We start from the raw sequence: 23,974 nt of genomic DNA, 5'->3' as shown, positions 1-23,974 counted from the left end.
AGCTCATACGGGGTCTCCAGAGTAATTGTACAGTTCTTTAACTTAAACTCCTTGGTGGGTACATAGAAGCTATTGTAATGGGACTCCTTATACCTTACATAAATTTTAATTATTCACATTATCTACTCAGTAGTTAATAAAACTTTAAATGTGATTATACTGCAACAACACTAAGTAAAAGATCTGAGCATCTAAAAAGTGAAATTATAGAGTTGCTACAAAGTTTTTGTCATGTTCCAGAAATACACATGTCCTAGTGACATGGGCTCAGAGTTCACATCCTTAGCTGACCTACTAGATTACTGCCTGGCAAACCTCCATAAAACATCAGGCAACAGAGAGAGAACTGTCTGTATTATAGCACCACTCTTTTGTGGTTCCAGAAGTCAAAGGGAAAAAGACCTCTTTCAAAGAGGCCCTTCACTCCACACCATATTAAGAAATAGGGTGTAAGACACTAACGCAAGTTTCTCCAATTGTTATACAGGCTCCTTCTTAAGATTCCTATCTATTGAGCTCTATCTCTTCTAGCATTCTGCTTAATTATTCTAATTTTTTTTGTTCATAATTGTTAGAATTCTGGTAAAGAGTAAGTAATTCAGAACAGGTCCTAGATATGCCCAAGAACATAAGCCAGATGGCTTAAAGTTAACTTCTGGAAAAGAAAGAAAAATAATCTTATTTTGCCATTATATTTATGTATAACCTATAACTCCAGAATTAAATAAACAGGGAAACATCTCTTATCTAATAAAAAGATAAGAAACATAAGTTCCAAGTAGTTCACAATGATACTTTTGCTATGAGAACTTGGAGTTAATTTATGAGACTTTTGAGTCCAAGAGAAATTAACTTGTTAAGAAATCAGGAGACAAAAAAACAAAGGTTAAATAGAAATGAGAGGACCTATGATTTGATGTTAAACATTAATGATTGAGAATTTTTTTTAAAGATTTTATTTATTTATTTATTTGATAGAGAGAGACAGGCAGCGAGAGACGGAACACAAGCAGGGGGAATGGGAGAGGAATAAGCAGGCTCCCAGTGGAGGAGCCCGATGCAGGGCTCGATCCCAGAACACTGGGATCACGCCCTGAGCCGAAGGCAGATGCTTAACGACTGAGCCACCCAGGCGCCCCAATGATGGAGAATTTTAATGTCCACTCTCATCAAATACATGACTGCTATTTTTTCAAATCAGTGAAGTTCTTATTTACCTAATAAGTATAGGAACTGTGCTGGATGTTATATTGACATAAAAACACTGCAAACACTATTACTACCTTCACAGAGAAACAGCATGGTGATCTGAAGTCAGCATCAGACTTAGAATCCGAAAACCCGGGTGCCTTTTTACTCCCAGGTCCAACAATCACTGATTATATAAGCCTATCACTTAACATCTATAAGCCTCACGTTCCTCCTCTGTAGGTGGAGATGATAATACTTCATAAAATTTGTGACTCTATTTTTCATTGTTATAACATATGTTCAGTAAAATGTACATATATTACACAACTCAACAAATTTTAAAGCACATAAGCACCTGTAGATGAAGACATAGAACATTTCCCAATATCCCAGAAAGCTTTTTTATGGTTTCTCTTAGTTAGTATCAACCGGTAAGGTCAGCACTATTCTGACCTTATTATCATAGATTAGGCTTGCCTATTTCAGTTTCAGAGAAATGGAATCCTACAGTCCATACTTTGCACTTGGTTTCTTTCTTTCAACATTACCTATGAAATCCATCCATGTTCCTGCATGTAGCATGAGTTTATCTTTCTTCGATGTTGTGTAGTATTCTATTGTGTAACTATAATTACAACTTTTCTATTGCTGATGAGCACTTAAGCTGTTTTCCATTTGAGGTTATTATTAAAGCTTCTATGGGGGCACCTGGGTGGCTAAGTCGTTAAGCATCTGCCTTCGGCTCAGGGTGTGATCCCAGGGTTCTGGGATCGAGCCCCACATCGGGCTCCCTGCTCTGCTGGGAGCCTGCTTCTTCCTCTCCCACTCCCCCTGCTTGTGTTCCCTCTCTCGCTGGCTGTCTCTCTGTCAAATAAATAAATAAAATCTTTAAAAAAAAAAAAAATAAAGCTTCTATGAATATGGGGATTATGTTCATGGTAAACATAATTTCTTTGGAGTACGTACCCAGGAATAGAATTGCTGGATCATAAGGTATACGTAAGATTAGCTTTAGTAAATATAGCCAAACAGTTTTCCAAAGTGGTGATGCCATTCTACACTCGCATCTACAATGTATGAGAGTCCAGTTGCTCCATCCTAGCCATTCTGGTGGGGGTATAATGGTATCTCATTGTGGCTTTACTTTACCTTTCCTGAATGACTATGGATGTTGGGCATCTTTTCAACAATACACTTATTGGCCACGTAAACATGGTCTTTTGCAGAGTAACTAGTTATTCCAGTCCTTAGTCCACTTTTTTTTTCAATCAGTTGTCTGTCTTTTTCTTATTGACTGTCATTCTTTATATATTCTAGATACAAGTCCTTTGTCAGATATATGCATTGCAAATATCTTCTCCCAGTATATGACTTGACTTTTCACACTCTTAATGGTGTGTCCCCTCATGAAGAGAAGTTCATAGTTTTAGAATTCTGATTTATCAGTCTTTTGTCTTTAATACTTTAGTGACAAGTTTAATAAATCTTTGCAACCCCAAGAACATGATAATATCCTTTCCTTGTTTTCTTCTGAAGCGTATTCTTACTACCTTTTGCATTTTAGGTAATGATCTATTTTAAATTAATTTTTCTATACGGTGTGAGGTAGGAGGGGTCAAGATTCCCTCCCAATAAATATTCAATTAATCCAGAAGCATTTAGTGACAAGACTTTTCTTGTCACTTTCCCTACTGAATTGCAGTGACATCTTCTGTGTAAATCAAGTGACTTCACAAAAGTTAACCTTTAATGATAAGTTCCAGTTCCAAAAAAAAACTTCAGAAATTTTAGTTGTTTGCTATCAGATTAAAAATGAATGTTTTATTATGATATATTCAGGAATCTGTTCAAAATATTAATTTTTTCAATAAATATCTGAAACCTTAATGAATGTAAGACAGTATGCTATACAATATGAAAGGCCATATTAAGTCTTCCTTCATTATCTAACAAACAAATCAATCACATCCAGAAATACATTGAATACTATATAGGTCATGCTGATATACTGTTTTGTATCCACAAGGGTAATTTTTGTACTCTTCAGAAGCTTACTTTGATTTTTAAAATACTCAACTTATTAAAGTTAAAAAAAATGCAAAAATTCAGTTATTCCTTAAAGCTTTTAGATTCAGCTTATAAATCTTTTCCTATGCACAAGGGTGGCAGATTTTAGAAGTCATTTTAAAGATGCTTTTGCATGTTTTGTCCCATTTCATACCTGGTTAATTAAATGCCACCAAAATTTTTTACCTACATTTATAAATGTAATATATTTTATTTCCTTCTTAGTTCCTCAACTGCCTTACTCAATAAAGCATAATAATTTACACATAAATTATTTTTATAAACCTAGTAAATTAGACTTAAGATAAGCCTAAACCTCTCCTATTATTATATCTCCTATTATTATTATATTTCTATTATTCCAAAATACATTTTAAGTTGGAACTGCATGCTTATCACCCTCACTAACCATAACAAATATACACATATCCCTTAACAGAAAAATATTATTGCAGCTTTGATTCTCTTAGACATTTCTATTATTAATTCTATATCTTCCTAGAGTTGAAAGATGCTTAGCCACTACAGAAGACAATTATCATCCAAGTTAACCAAGGTAACATTTAACCAGAAATTTCAGCTGGTATGAGATCTGGAGCTACTGACGTTCTCACACCAAATATTACACAATCCTATTTAATACCATGGGGGTTGCCTTCTTAACATTTTTATATTATCCACAACCAGAGAGCTAGGAGGGTAATGAAATTTTGTCAGCAATTTAGATGGGATACACTAATCCTTATTTAAAGTTGCTAGCCTGTCATTCTATCTCTTCAAAGGTGGGGGAGAGGGGATGATAACATTACTGATTCATTAGCCTAATGGTAGAATTCCACCACTCTCGGGAAGGTTAATTACTTGATTGTAACTTGCTCTTCTTTATCTAAAGATACACAAGCCTGTGTTTTCCATGTAACCCTAAAGACTTTTAAACTTGAAAACCTTAAAATATTTATTTTCTGCCTAACTCTCAAGACCTTAAAACTAGAATGGACAATGGCATTCTTACAGGGTATAAAGGCTACACAACTTCTACAAATGCTAAAATAATAACAGTTGAACTTTAGATATCTCACAGTTCTTTGTCTAGTGTGCAGTCAAGTCCTAAGATTATTCTTATTCTGAAAACCTGCAGACACAAAAAACAAATGAGAAGGCCAAAAAACAAACGAGATGGCCCCTGCATCCAAGAGGCTTAAAATTTAGCTAAAAACATATCCATATTTTAAGAATTACACTGGACATCCATTTCTGTCCGCACATAAATCCTACGACTAAAGCCTTGCTGAGGAGTTCCTCACTAAACTAGAAACAAGAGTCCTCAAAGCCAACCAACTGTAGGATAAGACCTTCAAGAACTTACAATAATAGAAATATATATATTTTTTTAAAGTAGGAATTCTGGATAAAATGTAACAAATACCCTTCTATAAACATAGGGGAGCTTACTAGAGGGTAAGAGAAATGCCTAAAGGCCAAAAAATAAATAAAAGAAAGTTGATGGCATGGCAGTCCTTTAGAGTTTCCAGGCCTCACACACTTAAGGGCCTAAAGTTTAATGACCACACAGGAAGACCTGAGACAAGGCCTTAGGCCCACACCAATCAAAGAAGCTGGAACCAAGACTATCACATACAGCCAGCACTGTCAAAGGACTACAACCTCAGTGAAAGGGGTGAATTTAAAACACATATGTGGGAGAACAAGTACATCTGTTTATCTGGGCCTATGTTCCATTATTTGTGGAGTGAGGCCAATGTCTCCCCTAGAAACAGTAACTAAGGGCCTGCTGTCACGTGATCTGAGATTCAGTTTTATACTACCTTAGGCAAAGAAATGTACCTAAAAGTGGTCCTGGGCAGGTGACATCCAGGGCACCTGGCTGAAGCAAACACAGAACCTCTCAGGAATGACATCCCCTTAGCAATACCTTAGAATGACTAAACCCTTGAAGAGACACTCAACTTTACCACAAACAAGAGCCATTAGAAATTAAAAAAAAAAAAAAAAAAAGATAAAACTCCCAATAACTTCGGATAATAGAACTACCAGTTATAGAATATAAAATGAATGTTTAAGATGTTTTTTAAAAGCATGAAGAATTTGAAACAAAAGAAACGCAAGTCTGAAGTAGTATAAGTAAAAATAAATTCACACTTAGATAAGTCATCACGAAACTGTTTAACACCAAAGACAAAAACAAAATCAGGAAAACAATGGGAGAGAAAAGATAAGTTATCTATCTATAGTTAGACTGATGATATAAGCCAGAAGATAAAAATAAAACTACTATTGATGTCACTTTCAAAAGAGAGAGAATAAATAACTGCCAATCTGGTGTTCTATACTAAACTATCATTTAAAAGTGACAGGAAAATGATATTTTGAAACAAAAATTGAGGGTTTACCACTAAGAGAGATGTGTGTAAGAACTACTAAAGGATATACTCCAGCAAAGAAGAAATGGAATCTAGAAAGAGTGAAATGCAAGGAATGGTGAACAAAACACTTAGTAAACACATGAATAAACCTAAATAAGTATTTTATTCACTCATTCATTCAACAAATACTTATTGAATGCCTACACTGTGCTGAGCACTATTCTTGCTGTTGAGGGTACAGCAGTAAAAAGTCAAAGGCCCTGACCTTACTGAGCTTGCAACGTAGTAAGGATAAACAATAAACACAGACTATAATATCAGGTAGCAGTAAGTACTATGAAGAAAAATAGAGCAGAGTAAGGGGACAGAGTGATGACAAGTGAGGGGGTAAATTATATTTTAAATTTTTGAGCACAGTTGACACATAACATTAGTTTCACACGTAACACACAGTGATTCAACATCTCTCTACATTATGCTGTGCTCACAAGTGTAGCTTCCACCTATCACCACACAAAGCTATTACAATACCACTGACTATATTCCCTATGCGCTATTACATTTCATCCTCATGACTTATTCACTATATAAATGGAAGCCTGTACCTCCAACTTCCCTTTCTCCATTTTGCCCATCCCCCTAAGGGGATAAGTATTATAAATAAGGTGGTCAGGTAAGAATTTCTAGGTGACATCTGAACAAAGACCTAAATAAGGTGAGGACATTAGTCATCTGAATGCCTAGTGGGGTTGGGGTGAGGGCTAGGGGAATGGGCGATGAAAACTACAAATATTTTTTGAGCACATCCTATGTGCCTTGCCGTTCTTTACACTTTACTTGTATTCAATCATGCGGTTCTCAAAATAAACCCACGAGATAACTGTAGCATTGATCCCCAATTTACAGAGGAGGAAAATGAGGAAAAGACTGAACAGCTTGTCTTCACAGACACTAAGTGACAAAGTTAGGATGAACCCTCAAAGTCTGGCTAATTATCAAGCTCCTGGCAAAGAAAACAGCTTTCCTAGAATCTGAGCTCCTGAAGGGGAGGAATCATCCTCCTATTTTTTGCATCTATAGTGCCTAGTACACAGCGGGTTCTGGGTATGTTGAGCTGAACTGAATATAGAAAGAGCAAAAGCATGGGGACTAGCGAATAAGAGTCAGCGATAATGGAAAGAGAAGAGGCAACAATCAAAAAAGAAAAAGAGGAAGAAAAAAGGAATGCTGTAATGTCACAGAAGCCCTAAGAAGAAAGTTCCAAGGAAAAAGATGGTAAACATTGCCAAATGTTACATAAGTTAAATACAGTAAGTCTTGAGAATAGGCATTCCATTATTAAATTAGGAAGTAATCTTCAAGAATTCAGTCCCAATACCACAACGATGGAGATCCAGGATCTCTAGTTATTCCGGAAAGCATGGCCATGAAAGGTGATACAGGTACAGTACACATGACAGTAATTTGCCAAAGGAGCAAAGAGGGGGACTGACAGTAGCTCAAGTGCAGTGAGGCAAAGATTTTTCCCCAAATTTAAAAGTAAAGTGTTAGGATTTCATTCTGACTTACCACTATCTTGTTCTCACTCCTTAGTTTATCTCTAATGAATTAAAATTTCTATCTTTCAGTTGTCTTTTCTGCAACATAAAAAAAAAATGGTAGAAACACCAAGTTTTTAGGCACTTATTGTAATAAATATCTAGAATTCCAAAACAAAAACTTCAAATGAGTGACTGAGTTCTACAAAATAAGACAAATGCTCCCTAGAGAAAACTTACACAAAAGAAAAAAAATAATATAAAATAGCCAAAAGAAGTGACTTCTCACTCTTAGGATAATTTGATCAGAATTTAGACCCTGGAAAACATCTGCTCCCTCTATCCTCACTCTTAAATGACCTTGCTTGCTTTTCCCCCCCCTCGTTGAAATAACCAGAAGAGAACTTCTACAAATGCTCTCCTCTGTATCCACCCACTTCTCTACATCCATACCCTATGTAACAACAGGTCTTCCCTCCAGTTACTCTGAATCACCTGAACTTGTACACTAGACCCCATCTCCCCTTGTCACTCCAGCACATCGCCCCTGATGTCGTCCCCTCCATCCCTGACATCAACGGTTTTCCCCTTCCCCTGCAGTATGCTCGCCAGCCTACAAACATCCTGCCGGTTCTCTCCTCTCTAAAACAAGTCTTGACTCTGTGTCTTCCCCAACTACCACTCAATTTCTCTGCTCCCCTTGTCAGCAAGACTCACTGAAAGTACTACACATACTCATTGTTTTCAATTCCTCTCTTTCCATTCTCTGAACCCACTCCATTATTCACTACCATTCCAGAAAACTATTCATCACAACCACCAATGAACTCCACGTTGCTAAATCCAATACAATTTTCAAATCCTTATCTTACTTTACCTACATGCAGAATTAGATAAAGTTGCTTAATAGGATCATGAAACCTCAATTTCTTCTCTAAAAAAAAATAGAGATGATAATAATAGGATCTATTTTAGAGGATGGTTGTGAGAATTAAGAAATAAAGCATGTGAAGAGTTTGTTAGCACAGTACCTGATTCACAGTTAGGAACTCAATAAATGTCAGTTATCGTGATTAATTAACAATGTTAGCTGTATTCTACCCACAATCTAAAAAAGAAAGCCCACTCCATCCTCCAGAAACAGAATTTTGGAAGAGAATAGGACTCTAGAACGTTTTTTTTTAAATGAGTATATTCTCAACCTGCCAATCATATTAGACAAATAACCTATTCCACCATATAAAGACATTAAACTTTCCATCTTAAAATTCCTTACTTGCTGATGATTCCTAAATTACTAACACTAACCCCAATCTCTCCTAAGTTCTGGTTCTCATTTCCAGCTCCTATTAAACAGCTTGATCAAGAAATTTAATCATCTACTCCAATTTTTCTCTCAGTTCTCTTTATTTCATTAATCCTCTCTCTCTATTTCAAATCCTATCCATTCTGCCTCACTAATGGTTCTCACACACATTTTACAAGACCATATGCTTAAGAGGGCAAGGACTGTGTCCATTTCTGAATCCCACCATATCCCCAGCATAGTACTGGCATATATGACACAGCACTTGGCATATAATAGGTGCCAGCATCCTAGCTCAAGCTTTCCAGGATGCCTGCATTTTCTCTTACTGGTTTCTGGATGCCAAGGTCTGTGGGGGTGTCTATTACCTTTATACTTTCCACAAGGCCAAAGATCATGACTAGCATATGATGAATGTTCATAAAATATATGTTGGATATATCAATGACACAGTGCTTTTCTTCCTAAGACTTCAAAACAATTTTACAAAACAATCTCATCATAATATACATTTTACAGGGGAGACAATGAGGCAAGGAGAAGGGAACTTAACTTGGAGGACTACTCAATTAGTGGTGGAACGGTTAAAAACAAAAACACACACAGAAAACTTGCTCTCCTGCCTCTTAATCCCAGGAAAATAACAGCCAAGAGCCTGTATGAAATGCCTATAAAGATGAGATGGTAGTCTACTCTCTATCAGTACTTGACATTGGCCTTACCTGAACTTTTTCCACTGCAAATTGGGGCCTAAAATACTAACAGTAACTTAATCTATTTGGGTACCAAAGAAACAAAGCAACAACTTTATACCAAGTCAATAAAAATTTCCTCTTTGCTGAAATTCTACAGAATAGCACAAACTGGATAAAAAACAATCTTACTATTTCTACGTACAGGGAAACACATTATGCCCCTTCCCTTGGTTCCAGATAAAAAACATTGGAAGGCCTATTAGAGTTCTATTTTACCTATACAGAAATAGCCAAATGATTACTTTCAGGCTTGTGGATCCTATTTTTACTGCCATCTGTCCCAAAAGCTGTAACTTAAAAAGACGTAACACATTAATTTTTTAAGTTGAATAAAGAATAGTTTATTGAATAGATGCAATATCAAATATTGCTCCAATGCAGAAAATCTGTTCCATTTCTTCAGATCTCACTAGGAGAGACCATTTTCAAATGGTCTCCTTAAAGAGAATTCACTTGAGCATCTGCTTTAGCTGAGGTCATGATCCCAGGGTCCCAGGATCAAGTCCACATGGGGCTTCCTACTCAGCGGGAAGTCTGCTTCTTCCTCTCTCTCTGCCCCTCACCACTGTTTGTTCTCTCTCTCTCTCTCTCTCTCTCTCTCAAATAAATAAAATTTAAAAAATAAAGAGAATGCACTTAGTAAACTTACATGGAAAATATTATAAGGAACTTAATACAAAATACCCTTTAACTTAGGACACTAAGAATGATCTGGAGGCTTCATCTCTCTCGAGTTTAGTTCTAATACTGCCACTATCTCCTATCATAAACTGTTTGTAGCTCAATTTCCTCACATTTAAGACACTGAATCTAATTCATTTTCAAAGATTGTTTTGATTTATCCAAGCAGCTGCTGGTGATTTAAAACAGGATCCTGATTAAACTCAGCAGAGGCATGACATATAAGGTATAAGTTGAAATAATGTGGCAAACCACTGCTGGAGACCACAGTCTACAGATTATCTTGGTGTGCAGAAACAGGGATAGAGAAATTTCGTGTTAAAAGTCCGTTAAGTGAAAAGGACAGACCCGAAAGCAAGGTTACCAAATTAGTAGCTAATGCCAAATACATCAGATGCATCCCAGAAACATTTTATACAAAACAAGCTAAATTATATTTTCCTACTGATTCACACTATAATTTCAGTGTGGTGTTCCCAAAGAAAAAAAAATTATATTTAAAGTACCAATACTTATTTCATTAAGTATTTTCAGCTTCCTTATCTCTTACAACCTCTAATAAGAATTTAATCAAGTAGATGATAGATCTATATATGTATTAGGATATATAGATGTACATTGAAACCCACAGATACCACTGAATATGTGTAGGAAAGTAATGCAGTAAAGTGGATATAAATAAGTTGAGAAGATTTGGGTTTAAATCCTGATTCTGCCGCTTACTTGTTCAGATGACTTTGGGAAAATAACAAACTCTGTAAGCTTAAATTTCCTCAGCTGCAAATGGGGTTCATAATAATAAGTTAGCAATAGTAATATGGGCAAACAATAATCGTAGCTATTTCATGGAATAAGAATACTACAAGAAAACTATAGATTGATATCCCTAAGGAATACAAAAATTCTTTGTTTTTAAAGATTTTATTTATTTATTTGAGAGAGAGAGTAGATGAGCCGGGCGGGGGGGGGGGGGGCGGTGGCATGAGGGGCAGAGGGAGAGGGAGAAGCAGACTCCCTGCTGAGCAGGGAGCCCACCCAAGCCACCCAGGCACTCCAGGAATACAAAAATTCTTAATAAAGTATTAGTAAAATATTCCCATTGAATATGAATTCAAAAATACCTTAAAAGGATTATACACCATGACAAAATGGGATTTATCCCTGGGACATCAGGGTGGTTCAACATACAGAAATCAATAAATGTGATATAACACATTAACAGAATGAAAAAAAAATCATATGAACATCTCAATAGATGCAAAAAAAAAATTGACAAAATACAACAGCCTTTTGTGATTTAAAAAAAAAAAAAACAAAAAAAAAACCTCCACAAATTGGGTATAGAAGAAACACACCTCAACATAATAAAGGCCACACACAAGTAAGCTCACAAATAACATCATACTTAAAAGTGAAAATGGAAAGCTTCTGCTCTAAGATCAGGAATAAGACAAGGGTGCCCACTCTCAGCATTCTTACTCAACATAGTGCTGGAAGTCCTAGCTACCACACTTAGGCAAGACAAAAAAATAAAAGGCATCCAAATCAGAAATGAAGAAGCAAAAGTTGTCATCATTTGCATATGATATGATCTTATATATAAAAAGCCCTAGAGACTCAACCAAAATTCTCTTAGAACTAATCAACAAATTCAGTAAAGTTGCAGGATATAAATCAACATACAGAAGTCAGTTGTGTTTCTATACACTAACAAGGGAACATCTGAAAAGAAAGACAACGATCCCATTCACAACTGCATCAAAAACAATAAAATACTTAGGAATACATTTAGCCAAATAAGTGAAAGATCTGTACACTGAAAACACAAAACTTTAATGAGAGAAATTGAAGAAAACACAAACAAATGGAAAGATATCCCATGTTCACGGATCGGAAGATTAATACTGTTAAAATGTCTATACTACTCAAAGCCATCTACACATTCAACACAACAATCCCTAGCAAAATTCCAATGGCATTTTTCATAGAAATAGAAAAAAAAAACTCTAAAATTTGTATGGAACCACAAAAGACCCCAAATAGCCAAAACAATCATAAGAACAAAGCCAGAGGCATCACACTTCCTGATTTCACACTATACTACAAAGCTTCAGTAATTAAAACAATACAGTACTGGCATACAAACACACATGGACACCAATGGAACAGAACAGAGAATGCAGAAATAAACCCCTGTATTTATGGTCAACTAATATTTGACAAGAGAGTCAAGAATACTCAATGGGGAGAGAATAGTCTTTTCAACAAACAGCGTTGAGAAAATTAGATAACCACAAACAGAAAAATAAAATTGGACCCCTTACACCAATCACAAAAATGAACTTGAAAAGTTCAAGTTTAAGAGACTTAAACGTAAGACTTGATATCATAAAATTCTTAGAAGAAAAACATGGAAAGAAATTCCTTGGGATGCCTGGGTGGCTCAGTCGGTTAAGCATCTGCCTTCAGCTCAGGTCATGATCTCAGGGTCCTAGGATCAAGTCCCACATCAGGCTCTTTGCTCAGGGCAGAGCCTGCTTCTCCCTCTGCCCCTCCCCCTGCTCATGCGCTCCCTCTCTCTGTCTCTCTCTGACAAATAAATAAATAAAATCTTTAAAAAAAAAAAAAAAGAAACTCCTTGACATTGGTCTTGGCAATGATATTTTGGGTATGACATCAAAAGCACAAGTAACAAAAGCAAGAATCAAGTGAGTCTACATCAAAATAAAAAGCTTCACATGAGAGACTATGGACTCTGAGAAACAAACTGAGGGCTTCAGAAGGGAGGAGGGTGGGGGAATGGGTTAGGCTGGTGACGGGTAGTAAGGAGGGCACGTATTGCATGGTGCACTGGGTGTTATACACAACTAATGAATCATTGAGCTTTCCATCAAAAACAAGGAATGTACTGTATGGTGACCAACATAATATAATAAAAAAATATTATTATAATAAAAAAATAAAAATAAAAAGCTTCTGCACAGCAAAAGAAACAATCAAAAAAGGAAACAACAACCTTCTGAATGGGAAAAAATATTTGCAAAACATATATCGGATAAGGAGGTTAACAGCCAAAATATATAAAGAACTCATGTGACTCAACAACAACAACAACAAAAACAAAATACAATTAAAAAATGGGCAGAGGAACCAAATAGATATTTTTCCAAAGGAGACATCCAAAATGGCCCACAGGTACAGAAATTCCACAGTTGGAATGGCTATCATCATGAAGACAAGAGGACAGTGTTGGCAAGAATGTGGAAAAAAGAGAACTCTTGTTCACTGTTAGTGGGAATGCAAAATGGTTCAGCCACTATAGAAAACAGTATGGAAGTTCATCAAAAAATTAAGAATAGAACTGTCAAATGATCCATCAATTCCACTGTTGGGTACATAGTCAAAGAAAATGAAAACATGATATGGAAGAGATACATGCACTCCCATGTTCAGTGCAGCATTATGCACAATAACCAAAATATGAAAACAATTTAAATGTCTATCAACAGATGGATGAATAAAGAAGTGAAACATACAACATACAGTGTCTATCAACAGATGAATGAATGAAGAGGTAAAACGAATAATATCCCATCACATATACATATATATGCATATACACATTACATATTATTGTATATATACATATACATATATATTTATATGTAATGGAATATTATTCAGCAATGAGAAAGAAAGAAATTCTACCATCTTCAACAACATGGACGGACCTTGAGGGCATTATGCTAAGTGAGATAAGTCAGACAAAGACAAATACTATATGATCTCACTTACATGTAGAATCTAAAAAAAACAAAATTGTAGGGTGTTATATGCAAATAACGAATCATGGAACATTACATCAAAAACTAAGGATGTACTGTATGGTGACTAACATAATAAAAAATTGTTATTAAAAAAAACAAAACAAAACAAAAAAACAAAATTGTAACAACATAGAGTTAAATACCAGGGGCTGAGGAGAATTGGGAAGATGTTTAAGGGTACAAAGTTGCAATTAGTAGATAAGTAAGTCCTGGAAATCTAACACACAGCATAGAGATAATATACAATAATACTGTATTATAACTTTCAAAGATGCTGAGAGACTAGATCTTAATTGTTCCCACCAGAAAAAAAAAGAAAAAAGAAATGATTACAACAAGACATGATGGAGGTGTTAGATAATGCTACCATGGTAATCAAATTGCCATAAATCTATATATATCTCCAATCAACACACTGCACACCTTAACTCACATAATGTTATATGCCAACTGTACATAAAGTTATTGTCAGCTTTTAGCTGTAAACTAGAAGTATATTTCTGAATTAATGACTTTCAGAAAAAACTAAGGTATTTTATGACACATACATCCACAAAATTTTCAAGTTCTGATAAATCAAAATGCCATTATTTCTTTTTCTCGGTATTTACTTTGGAACTTCCATGGTAACAAATCCATGACTCCTAAAACATTGCCTTTTGAGAAGATAATGGTTAGCGACCTTAATACAAAACACCTGAAAGTGGTTACATCTGTGAATTGAGCTGTATTGTTGTAGACCTTAGAAAAGAATCATCATTTAGTGTTTTTATAATGGGAATCATAAAATTATCTGTAACTCAGTGGAAAAAACCCTGAAGGAATAAATTAACCACTTTTCACAGTTCTTTAAATGCTTTTAGGAAACTTCATGAGATCAACAAGTTAAACACATGATCACAGCTATTGACCAAAGGGAACTTATTTTCTATGATGCAACACTCTGGCCACAATACCACTTCACAATCAAGGGGACTGAAAGCCAGAAAGCCCGAAACTCAGATCCTGGCCTAGCCTAACTTATAGTTCAGGGTCTCTCGGGCCTCAGTTTCCTCATTGTGAAATTAATGGAATTATTCATTCAATGTTGGTTGAATGCCTGCTATGTGCCAAACACTGTGTTAGTGATAAAAGTTTGTTATTATTTGTTTTGTTTCGAGAAAAGAAAAAGCTTTGCCCTAGCAAAGCTTCTAATTTGGTGAAGAGACCAAGAAATGCAACATGGTAACTGCTATGAACGAACTGCTATGTTTAAGCAAACTGAGAAAGGCTGAAGAGAAAAAATACAGTTGAGCTGAACAATGAATATGAGTTGCTCAGATGGGGATCATGGGACTCCCCTGTAGAAAGACTAGACCGTGCAAAAACAAAAAGGAAAAAACAGCAAGAGGTTTAATGTAGATGATGGCAGGTTGCACATCAGGGAGATAAACTTAGAGCCTCATATGCCACATGAGGGAATGTGACCTCTAACTTTTAAGGAATGATAAGGTTCCTTCTACACTATGACTCTGGAAACTGGCTGTAGGCCTGACCAGATGAGTCCAATTTGTCCCCCATTTTGTCTAAAGTTGTTAGAATATTTTAAACCAAAACGTTTTAAAGCAAAAAAGCCATCCAAGTTTTTATGCTGATGGAAAATCTAAAAGATCTCATGTAACTGATAAATTTTAGGACTAGCAGTAGATTTCTATTGTTATGATTTAAAGTAGTAAAACATTCTAAAAGATACATGACAAATGATTTACTTCTATATCAAAAACTCTGTAAACCTATCGGTGTGAAAATTGTAAAAAAGTATTAAATTTGCACACTCCCCCACATATTTTTTCATACTTCATTCAAATAAAGCTTCATTCTCTTCACACTGAGTATCAATTAACCTTAAAAGTACCTAAAGAGAACATAAAGTCCCATTTACCTGTGTTCTGCAGGTACAGGGGGTGGCCAAACAGCAGGATCTCTAAATGGTTCATCTGGACAAGACACAGGGAAATCTGGGGGCTTGTCCATTTTAAAACTTTCCAAAGTGCTGACAATACTTTTAACTTGTTCATATTCTTCCAGTAATTCCTGCCGAACCTTAAAAGAAAATAACCTTTATGCTGGCAACTGTTTAAAGTTTATATGGATGCCAAATAATAAATTGCTATAGAATGCAAGTTTTCTCAGGGTGCCTCGGTGCACCATGGGTTCAGTGTCCCACCCCTGCTTTCGGCTCAGGTCCTGAGTTCAGGGTCACTGAGCCTGAGCTTCATTTCAGGAGTCGGCTTGAGAGTCTCTCTCTCCTTCTCCCTCTGCCCCTCAAGCGTGCCCGCGCTCTCTCTCTCTCTAGAATAAATAAGTCTTAAAAAAAAAAAAAAGAATGCACGTTTTCTCAATGTCAAAGTATGCAAAATGAGTCATTAAAGCATTAAAAAAAAACAAAGCTATTTAAAGTAATATAGATAGGAGGGCAGGAACTGGATTGAAAAAAATACATTATATACTTTTTTGTAGGGGAAGTAGTTATATATTTTTCAAAATGGAACTCTTATTTCTACCAATGAATGTGATGACCATTAATATAATTTAAAACAAGCAACTAAGTCAGTAACGAGTTAACCATTCCCAGAAATCTAAAACATTAATGCTAAATCCTTTTAATATATTTGTAAATAGCCTTCAGAAAATTATCAGCCAAAATTTTCACCAGCATTTCCTATTCCTAATATCACTCAGTATGAAATGCCTGTAGTGAGCATATGAAAACCTGAAGTGCTGGAATACAAAGCATTAACCATTTCCAATTTTTATTTAAATTCTCCTTCACCTAGGGGTGCCTGGGTGGCGTAGTGGTTAAGTGTCTGCCTTCAGCTCAGGGCGTGATCCCAGCGTTCTGAGATTGAGCCCCACATCAGGTTCCTCCGCTGGGAGCCTGCTTCTTCCTCTCCTACCTCCTCCTGCTTGTGTTCCCTCTCTCTCTGGCTGTATCTCTCTATCAAATAAATAAATAAAATCTTTAAAAAAAAGAAAGAAAGAAAGAAAAAAAGAAAAGCAGAATAAAATCTTTAAAAAAAAAAAAATTCTCCTTCACCTAAGATCTGAATTCTTCTAGACTTGTTTAAATTCTTTCAAGTGTTGGATAAAGTTCATTTTGAGTTCAAAGGCAAGATTTTTCCCATATTTAAGAAACTTCACTGAGTACCTACTATGTGGAAACTCTTGTGTTTTCAAACTGTGAGACCAAACTAATTTTCAGAGGCAAACAGATAATAGATTGAAAATTACATTTATAAATTCATTTTAATAATTCTAATTTGTTTTTAACCAGAAAGCACTTTACTATAAAGCATAGAAAAGAAAAATCTAGGTAAAATTCACCTGCTAATATATACAATTATATACTTGCAGAAATGAAATTACAGAACCTAATGGAAATAAATATAGTAGAAATATCTGAATAGAAATGGTCACTACTTAACACAATTAAGAAATTGTCAAAAATATTTCCAAGCTAATAAACCACTCTTGCCTGTGGCTAGTATGCAGATAGAAAAAACACAACTAAAAATTCAACTTGAGTTAAAGCAAGTATATTGTTCTCACTCAACATAATTTGGTAAGGCTTAAGTCGGAAAATAAGCCAAATTTACCCTGAAAACTCTGTGAAACATCAATTTCTGACATGGAAAAATTAAAAGAAACACTTGAAAGGCATTAGTACATTAAATGGAAACTTCAAAGAAATGCTTGACTTTGTACTTTTAATTTTAAAACGATCTTAAGTTTTAAGAATAAGTGGGGAAATTCTAATTCAAGTTTTTATTAACTGTACTATTATATAACCAAGTTGTACAGTCAAGAGACACAGAAAATATATTAGTTTCATTAGATTATTGTCTCCTTTGTATTTGTAGGGAGTCTTTCAAAAGAAGAGGAAACTTTCTTAAAAGAAAAGTTTAATGAAATGGTTCAAAACTTCATGTAAAAATGAAAGGGGAAAGGGCAAGTAGAAATACCTCATATCAAAAATCACACACAACTAGGTGACTGATCATGAAAATTTTAAAAATTGAAAGGAGATTCAATTAGAATTAAATATCTTCAAAATATGTCTCATGAAACCTATGAAAAATATATAAAATACTAACTGGGCAAGACAAAATTATTCAGAGTACATTTTAAATATATTTCGGTATTTGGACAAATAAAAACTATTTACAAAACCTCCAACTAATTTGCCAACTCCAGTCTCTCAAGTATAACAAACTACAGCCCCCACTCACTCAATACTTGAATGTGTCTTACCTGTTGCCATTTGCCTTTGACAGCCGGGTCTCTGACTGACTGGCAATGTCTTTGAATCTGCTGTATCACCCCCTGGTAATATACCATTGATGAGTCATAGTTTCCAAGAAGTGCATATTCTCTTCCTTTCTTTGCATTGTCACAAATCTCAGCCAAATTCATCTTCCTCCAGAGACCTACACAGAATACATAATGTCTTATTAAGTTTTCGGCACCAACTTTAGAACATTTTTTCTTATTATTTAAAATCTCTACTTAAAACTACTTTCAAAGTCAAAATGGTTCTTTCTTTGAGGTTATCTGAATGCATCTTATAATACTGAACAAAGTTTCTAATTTGGGAAGTACAAAGGACATCATGAAAGAACACCTAAGGAGATAACACAGAGAGAAATTACACAGCTCTGAAATATTGGCTTATGTTAAAGGTACATAAATTGGACACTAGTTTCCCTTGCTCATTTATAATTACCATAAGCTGTAATAACAATAAGGATGAACTTGACTGTATTTAATTTATTCTTGACAATAAATAGATATGTATGAATACCACATATTTTTTCCACTGAAAAAACTGCAAAAATTCGCTCTAAAACATTTTAGCCCCCAAAATCAAAAGTCATAGTTAAGGAATACATTTTGAAGGAACAGCCTCTAGCTGTCCGTGCATCATTTATATGTATTTAATTGTCCCACAGAACTTAAGTCTAAGCAAAAACCCGTGAATTAAACTACCTGAGTGCTTTTTGCTCCTCAGCTTGTAAACTTCTATGATTTGCCATTCCATTCTATAGCTTTTTGTCTGTGCAAATAACTATCATTGATCTTTTCCCTTCCTCAGGTGCTAGGAAAAAGAGTTATCATCTGAACCTCTGGTTTCCACCAAAGCCGTCCAGCCCACTAATTCTGGCTTTTCTTCCTGGCTTCCCAAACTCATCCAAGAATCACCCAAGGCCTCTACACAAAGATACTTTCCATCCAAGACTACAAAGAGTAGGAAGTTCAGAGATACAGCAGAAAGATATCCAGGAAGAGTCCAAATTGCCCTACTCTTACTTCCCAGAACAGTAAACCAATGAAATCCACTTAGTAGAGAAAATCAAAATATTTCTCCATGCCTAATCCAGTCAAGAATGGGCAGAAGACATGAACAGACATGTCTCCAAAGAAGACATACAAATGGCCAACAGACACATGAAAAAATGCTCAACATCACCCAGTATCAGGGAAATACAAATCAAAACCACAATGAGATACCACCTCACACCCACCAAGAATGGCTAAAATTAACAAGTCAGGAAACGACAAATGTTGGTAAGGATGCAAAGACAGGGGAACCCTCTTATACTATTTGTGGGAATGCTAGCCGGTACAGCCACTCTGGATAACAGTATGGAGATTCCTCAAAAAGTTGAAAATAGAGCTACCCTCTGACCCAGCAATTGCACTACTAGGTATATACCCCAAAGATAAAAATGTAGTGATCCAAAGGGGCACCTGCACCCCAATGTTTACAGCAGCAATATCCACAATAGCCAAACTATGGAAAGAGCCCAGATGTCCATCAACAGGTGAACGGATAAAGAAGATGTGGTTTATGTACAGAATGGAATATTACTCAGCCATCAAAAAAAATGAAATCTTGCCATTTGCAACAACACGCATGGAACTAGAGGGTATTATGCTAAGCGATGTAAGTCAACCGGAGAAAGATAATTATCATAGGAGTTCACCCATATGTGGAATTTAAGAAACAAAACAGAGGAGCATACAGGAAGAGACAGAAAAATGAAAAAAAAAAAATCAGAAAGGGAGACAAACCATAAGAGGCACATGATTTAATGAGCACTGGGTGTTATATACAACTGATGAATTACCTAACTCTACCTTTGAAACTATACACTATATGTTAAGTAACTGAATTGAATTTAAATTAAAAAAACATTTCTCTGTGCCTTTCTGAGGGAATTAAATTTTGGTGCTGCTTGGCCCTTTCTCTCTACCTCTTCTCTATTTCTCAGGGGTTCAAAAACTCTTCCTCAAAATTAAGCACATCTAGTTCTAGGCATTCCAAAGGACTCCAGTACATTCTTGAAAATAAACCTGTTTCCTTTATGTGTTTTGACATATTATCTGTCCCTTCGCGCAGAAGTTCTTGAAAGCAGTGTCTGTGTTATTTGAGAATCGCACCACAGCAAAGAGTACACTACATTTGCACAGTTACAAACTTCAGTGTTCAGATTTACCCACACAGAAACCATGGAAAATCTCTTGTTCAAATCAGAACAGTAACACCAAGCAATAAAGTCTTATTACAGAGAATGAGCTGTAATTAATAAATCCAGTAGAAACAAAGCTGTTCCATATATTATTTTCTTTTAAAGTCACTGTGACACAAAAGCATTAATTCTGCTAATATGTGCAGGTTCACAACTATGCAGGATAAAAATATCTTGACATAAAACAGGGCTCAGCAAACTTTTTTTAAAGATTTTATTTGACACAGAGAGAGAGCACAAGCTGGGGGAGCAGCAAGCAGAGGGAGAGGGAGAAGCAGGCTCCCTGCCAGGGAGCCTGATGCAGGACTTGATTCCAGAACCCTGGGATCATGACCTGAGCCAAAGGCAGATGTTTAACCAACTGAGCTACCCAGGCACCCCAGCAACTCTTTCTGTAAAAGGTCAGATGGTAAATATTTTAGGCTTTCAGTGTCAACAGGCAAAATTAAGGATATTATATAAATACTTAAATTATGAGACAAAAATTTCCATAATTTTTATTGATAAAATTTAAAACATTATAGTAATAACCACTGAGTACACTTTTGTAAAACCCATCTCCTGGTAAGAATGAAGCTCTTTTGGGGGGCGGGGGGGAGATAATATTTCACTTAGTTGAGATTCAAAATTTGTGTTCCTTATCATCGAAGTCAATTGCAGGGGTGCCTGGGTGGCTCAGTCAGCTAAGCATCTGCCTTTGGCCCAGGTCATGATTCCAGGATCCTGGGATTGAGCCCTGCACAGGGCTCCCTGCTCAGTGGGGAGCCTGCTTCTCCCTTTCCCTCTGCCCCTGCCAACTGGCGTGCTCTCTCTCTTGCACACTCTCGCTCTATCTCAAATAAATAAATAAAATCTTTTTTAAAAAATCAATTGCAAACATTCATATGGTAATAGTGCTTTTTAATAAGAGTTTATGTATTTCATGTTTGAAAATGTCTTTTTTACACAGAAAGGTGCCGTCACATACATATGATTTCAATTCAGCATGTCCATTGTTTGGAAGGTAACTACAGACTTTATTCTTCTCTTAATATTTGTCTTTCAGCATGTCCTTACATTGCAGATTAATCACTTCCAATTAAAGGTTAAGGTGCAAGTTAAATGGATTTTGTAATATGGTAATTTCCTTTGCATTTGCATCAAAGTCTCAGAAGGCTGCTGAAATGGAGCTCAGAAACTCTATCTACCACAAATCTGAGTGACATCACTACTTTACCTTCACTTCTGATGGCATGCAAAGCTACATAAAACAGCTTAATATTACTTGTGATTTAAACAACACTAGTTGGCATCAAAATAACTTTAAGTTTTGCATATAACCACTGTTTTGCTTGTAATTTTAGATTGAGTACATTAAGAAACATTATCAAGTCTGCAGCAAAAGCTGATTTCCAAAGCCATTCAGTGTTCAGTAACAGTGGTTGAGAGCAGTTTCTCTCATTCAGAAAAACGTCAATTCAGCCCTAAGCCCAAAAGACTAAAATATAACTTTACCACTACTAAGCCACTGAACTGCAGTGTGATAGGGAAAGTCAGGATATTCAGCTTCTATTTCTGACAAAAATTCATGGAGCTGACAAAGACTAAGTCCACAAGAGCAACACTCTTTGAGTCTTGACACGCTACTAGTTCTATATTGCATGATATATTCAAATATTCTCCACAAAATACCTCCTGATAAATAAAACCATAAAAAACCATAGATTTTTAACCACTTTACAATTTCAGTTTTGTCAATCTGTTCACCTCAGCCTTTTCCTGCTCTACACGTAGTTTTGCCACCATCAGTTGTAATACATCTTAGCCAATTCCACCTCAGGTCATACACAATTAGTGTTTTCTGAACTTTTTGTAAATACTTTTGTTTGTAGTTATTCCATGAACACTGTTTTTAAAACTAATTCTTCAAAAACTTCAAACTTAGAATTGACTTCTTGAATAATGACAATTGAGCTGTACTGGGAACCTCTGTCAATCCACAAAAGCCAAGGAAAACCACTCAAAATCATTTGCTTTGTTTTTTAATTGATTATTAATGTTCTCAACTCTTCCAGCAACTGTTCTCGCCAAAAGGCTAATAGATTTAAACAAGTTTATTTTCTCCAGACACATTTCTTTGGCTACTACAATCAAACACGATTTAGTTACGGCACCATCAGTAAACAACTTCCTTACTTGGCTAACAAATGAGACACTCAGAAACTTAACCTCGGTGCAGCCTGATTTTCACTGTTAATAATTTTGTGAAGAGGGGGTGGGGGATTGGGATAGGCCAGTGATGGGTATTAAGGGGGGCACATATTGCATGGAGCACTGGGTGTTATACGCAAACAATGAATCATGGAACACTACATCAAAAACTAAGGATGTACTGTATGGTGACTAACATAACATTAAAAAAATTTTTTTGTGAAGAAATTCTGCTATGGTAAGATATTCCTTTTTAAATTTTCTAATTTTTCTGACCATTATTTTCCTGTGAGTTGGGAATACTGTGATGAATGATTAGTCTGGTAATACAAGTGTATACTGTATTTCTTTGGCACAGCTATGGTATCACTACGTAATAATCAAGGCTCTGTCATCTAATTTGATAATCCATACTCTAAGGTACTTTAGAAGTATAATATGTTAAGTCCATTTTCCTCATCTTTGTTTACACGATAGGTATGTGCTAATAAAGTAAAATGTCACAGTACAGTGATATGCAGGTTACTTAAAACAGTGATTATAGTGCACCAAGCAGCAGGGCCAAACATTGAGAATGTCACAAAATCTCTGTCCCAACTACTCAAACTCACAAAAGTAGCCATAAATAATATACAAACAAATGAGTGTGGCTGTGTTCCAGTAAACCTTTATTTACCGACACTGATAACTAAATTTCACTGAAGTTCCACATGTCACAAAATAGTATTCTTCTTTTGACTTTTTTAACCATTAAAAGAATGCAAATACCATTCTCAATTCATAAGCCATTCAAAAAAAGTGGCTGGCTAGATCTGGTCCCCGGACTGTTATGTGCTGACTCCTGCTTTCAGCTTCTATCTTAAGAACCTGGGAAGGGGCACCTAGGTGGCTCAGATAGTTGAGCATCTGCCTTCCACTCAGGTCATGATCTCCAGGTCCCGGAATTGGCCCCCATCAGGCTCCCTGCTTAGCTCGTGCGCGTGCTCTCTCTCTCTCTCTCAAATGAATAAATAAAATCTTTTCTTTTAATTATTTTAAAAAAGAATTTGGGAAAATACAAATTAAACCCAAAAGAAGTAGAACACAATAAATTTAGAGCAGAAATCAATAAAGTAGAAACAGAAGAACAGAAAATTTCAATGTAGCCACGCTGGTTCTTTAGAAATATTAAAATGGGGGCGCCTGGGTGGCACAGCGGTTAGGCGTCTGCCTTCGGCTCAGGGCGTGATCCCAGTGTTATGGGATCGAGCCCCACATCAGGCTCCTCCGCTATGAGCCTGCTTCTTCCTCTCCCATTCCCCAGGCTTGTGTTCCCTCTCTCGCTGGCTGTCTCTATCTCTGTCAAATAAATAAACAAAATCTTTAAAAAAAAAAAAAAAGAAATCTCATTAAAATGAATATACCTTTAGTAATACTGACCAGAAAAGGGAAAGAGAAAACACAAATTAACAAAATCAGAAATGAAG

At 35.8% G+C, this 23,974-nt stretch overlaps 1 protein-coding gene across 7 annotated transcripts in view; it reads right to left on the bottom strand.

Moving 5' to 3' along the window:
- KATNAL1 (katanin catalytic subunit A1 like 1) overlaps nt 1-23,974 on the bottom strand; it is a 115,014-nt gene that overhangs the window by 78,512 nt on the left and 12,528 nt on the right. For all 7 annotated transcript variants that reach the window (XR_008958337.1, XM_048215561.2, XM_048215562.2 and 4 more), the window contains 2 exons: nt 18,040-18,215; nt 15,671-15,831 (listed from right to left, as the gene is read on the bottom strand). Coding sequence is in view for 6 of the 7 variants with exons in the window: in XM_048215561.2 (XP_048071518.1) it covers nt 15,671-15,831; nt 18,040-18,201 (323 nt within the window). In the remaining variant the exon portion in view is untranslated. The remainder of the gene's footprint in view (nt 1-15,670; nt 15,832-18,039; nt 18,216-23,974) is intronic.

This window comes from Ursus arctos, unplaced genomic scaffold, assembly GCF_023065955.2.
Source record: "Ursus arctos isolate Adak ecotype North America unplaced genomic scaffold, UrsArc2.0 scaffold_10, whole genome shotgun sequence".
Classification (NCBI taxonomy): domain Eukaryota; kingdom Metazoa; phylum Chordata; class Mammalia; order Carnivora; family Ursidae; genus Ursus; species Ursus arctos.
Note: the sequence above shows the minus strand (reverse complement) of the source record. Positions and strands in the feature narration are given on the sequence as shown.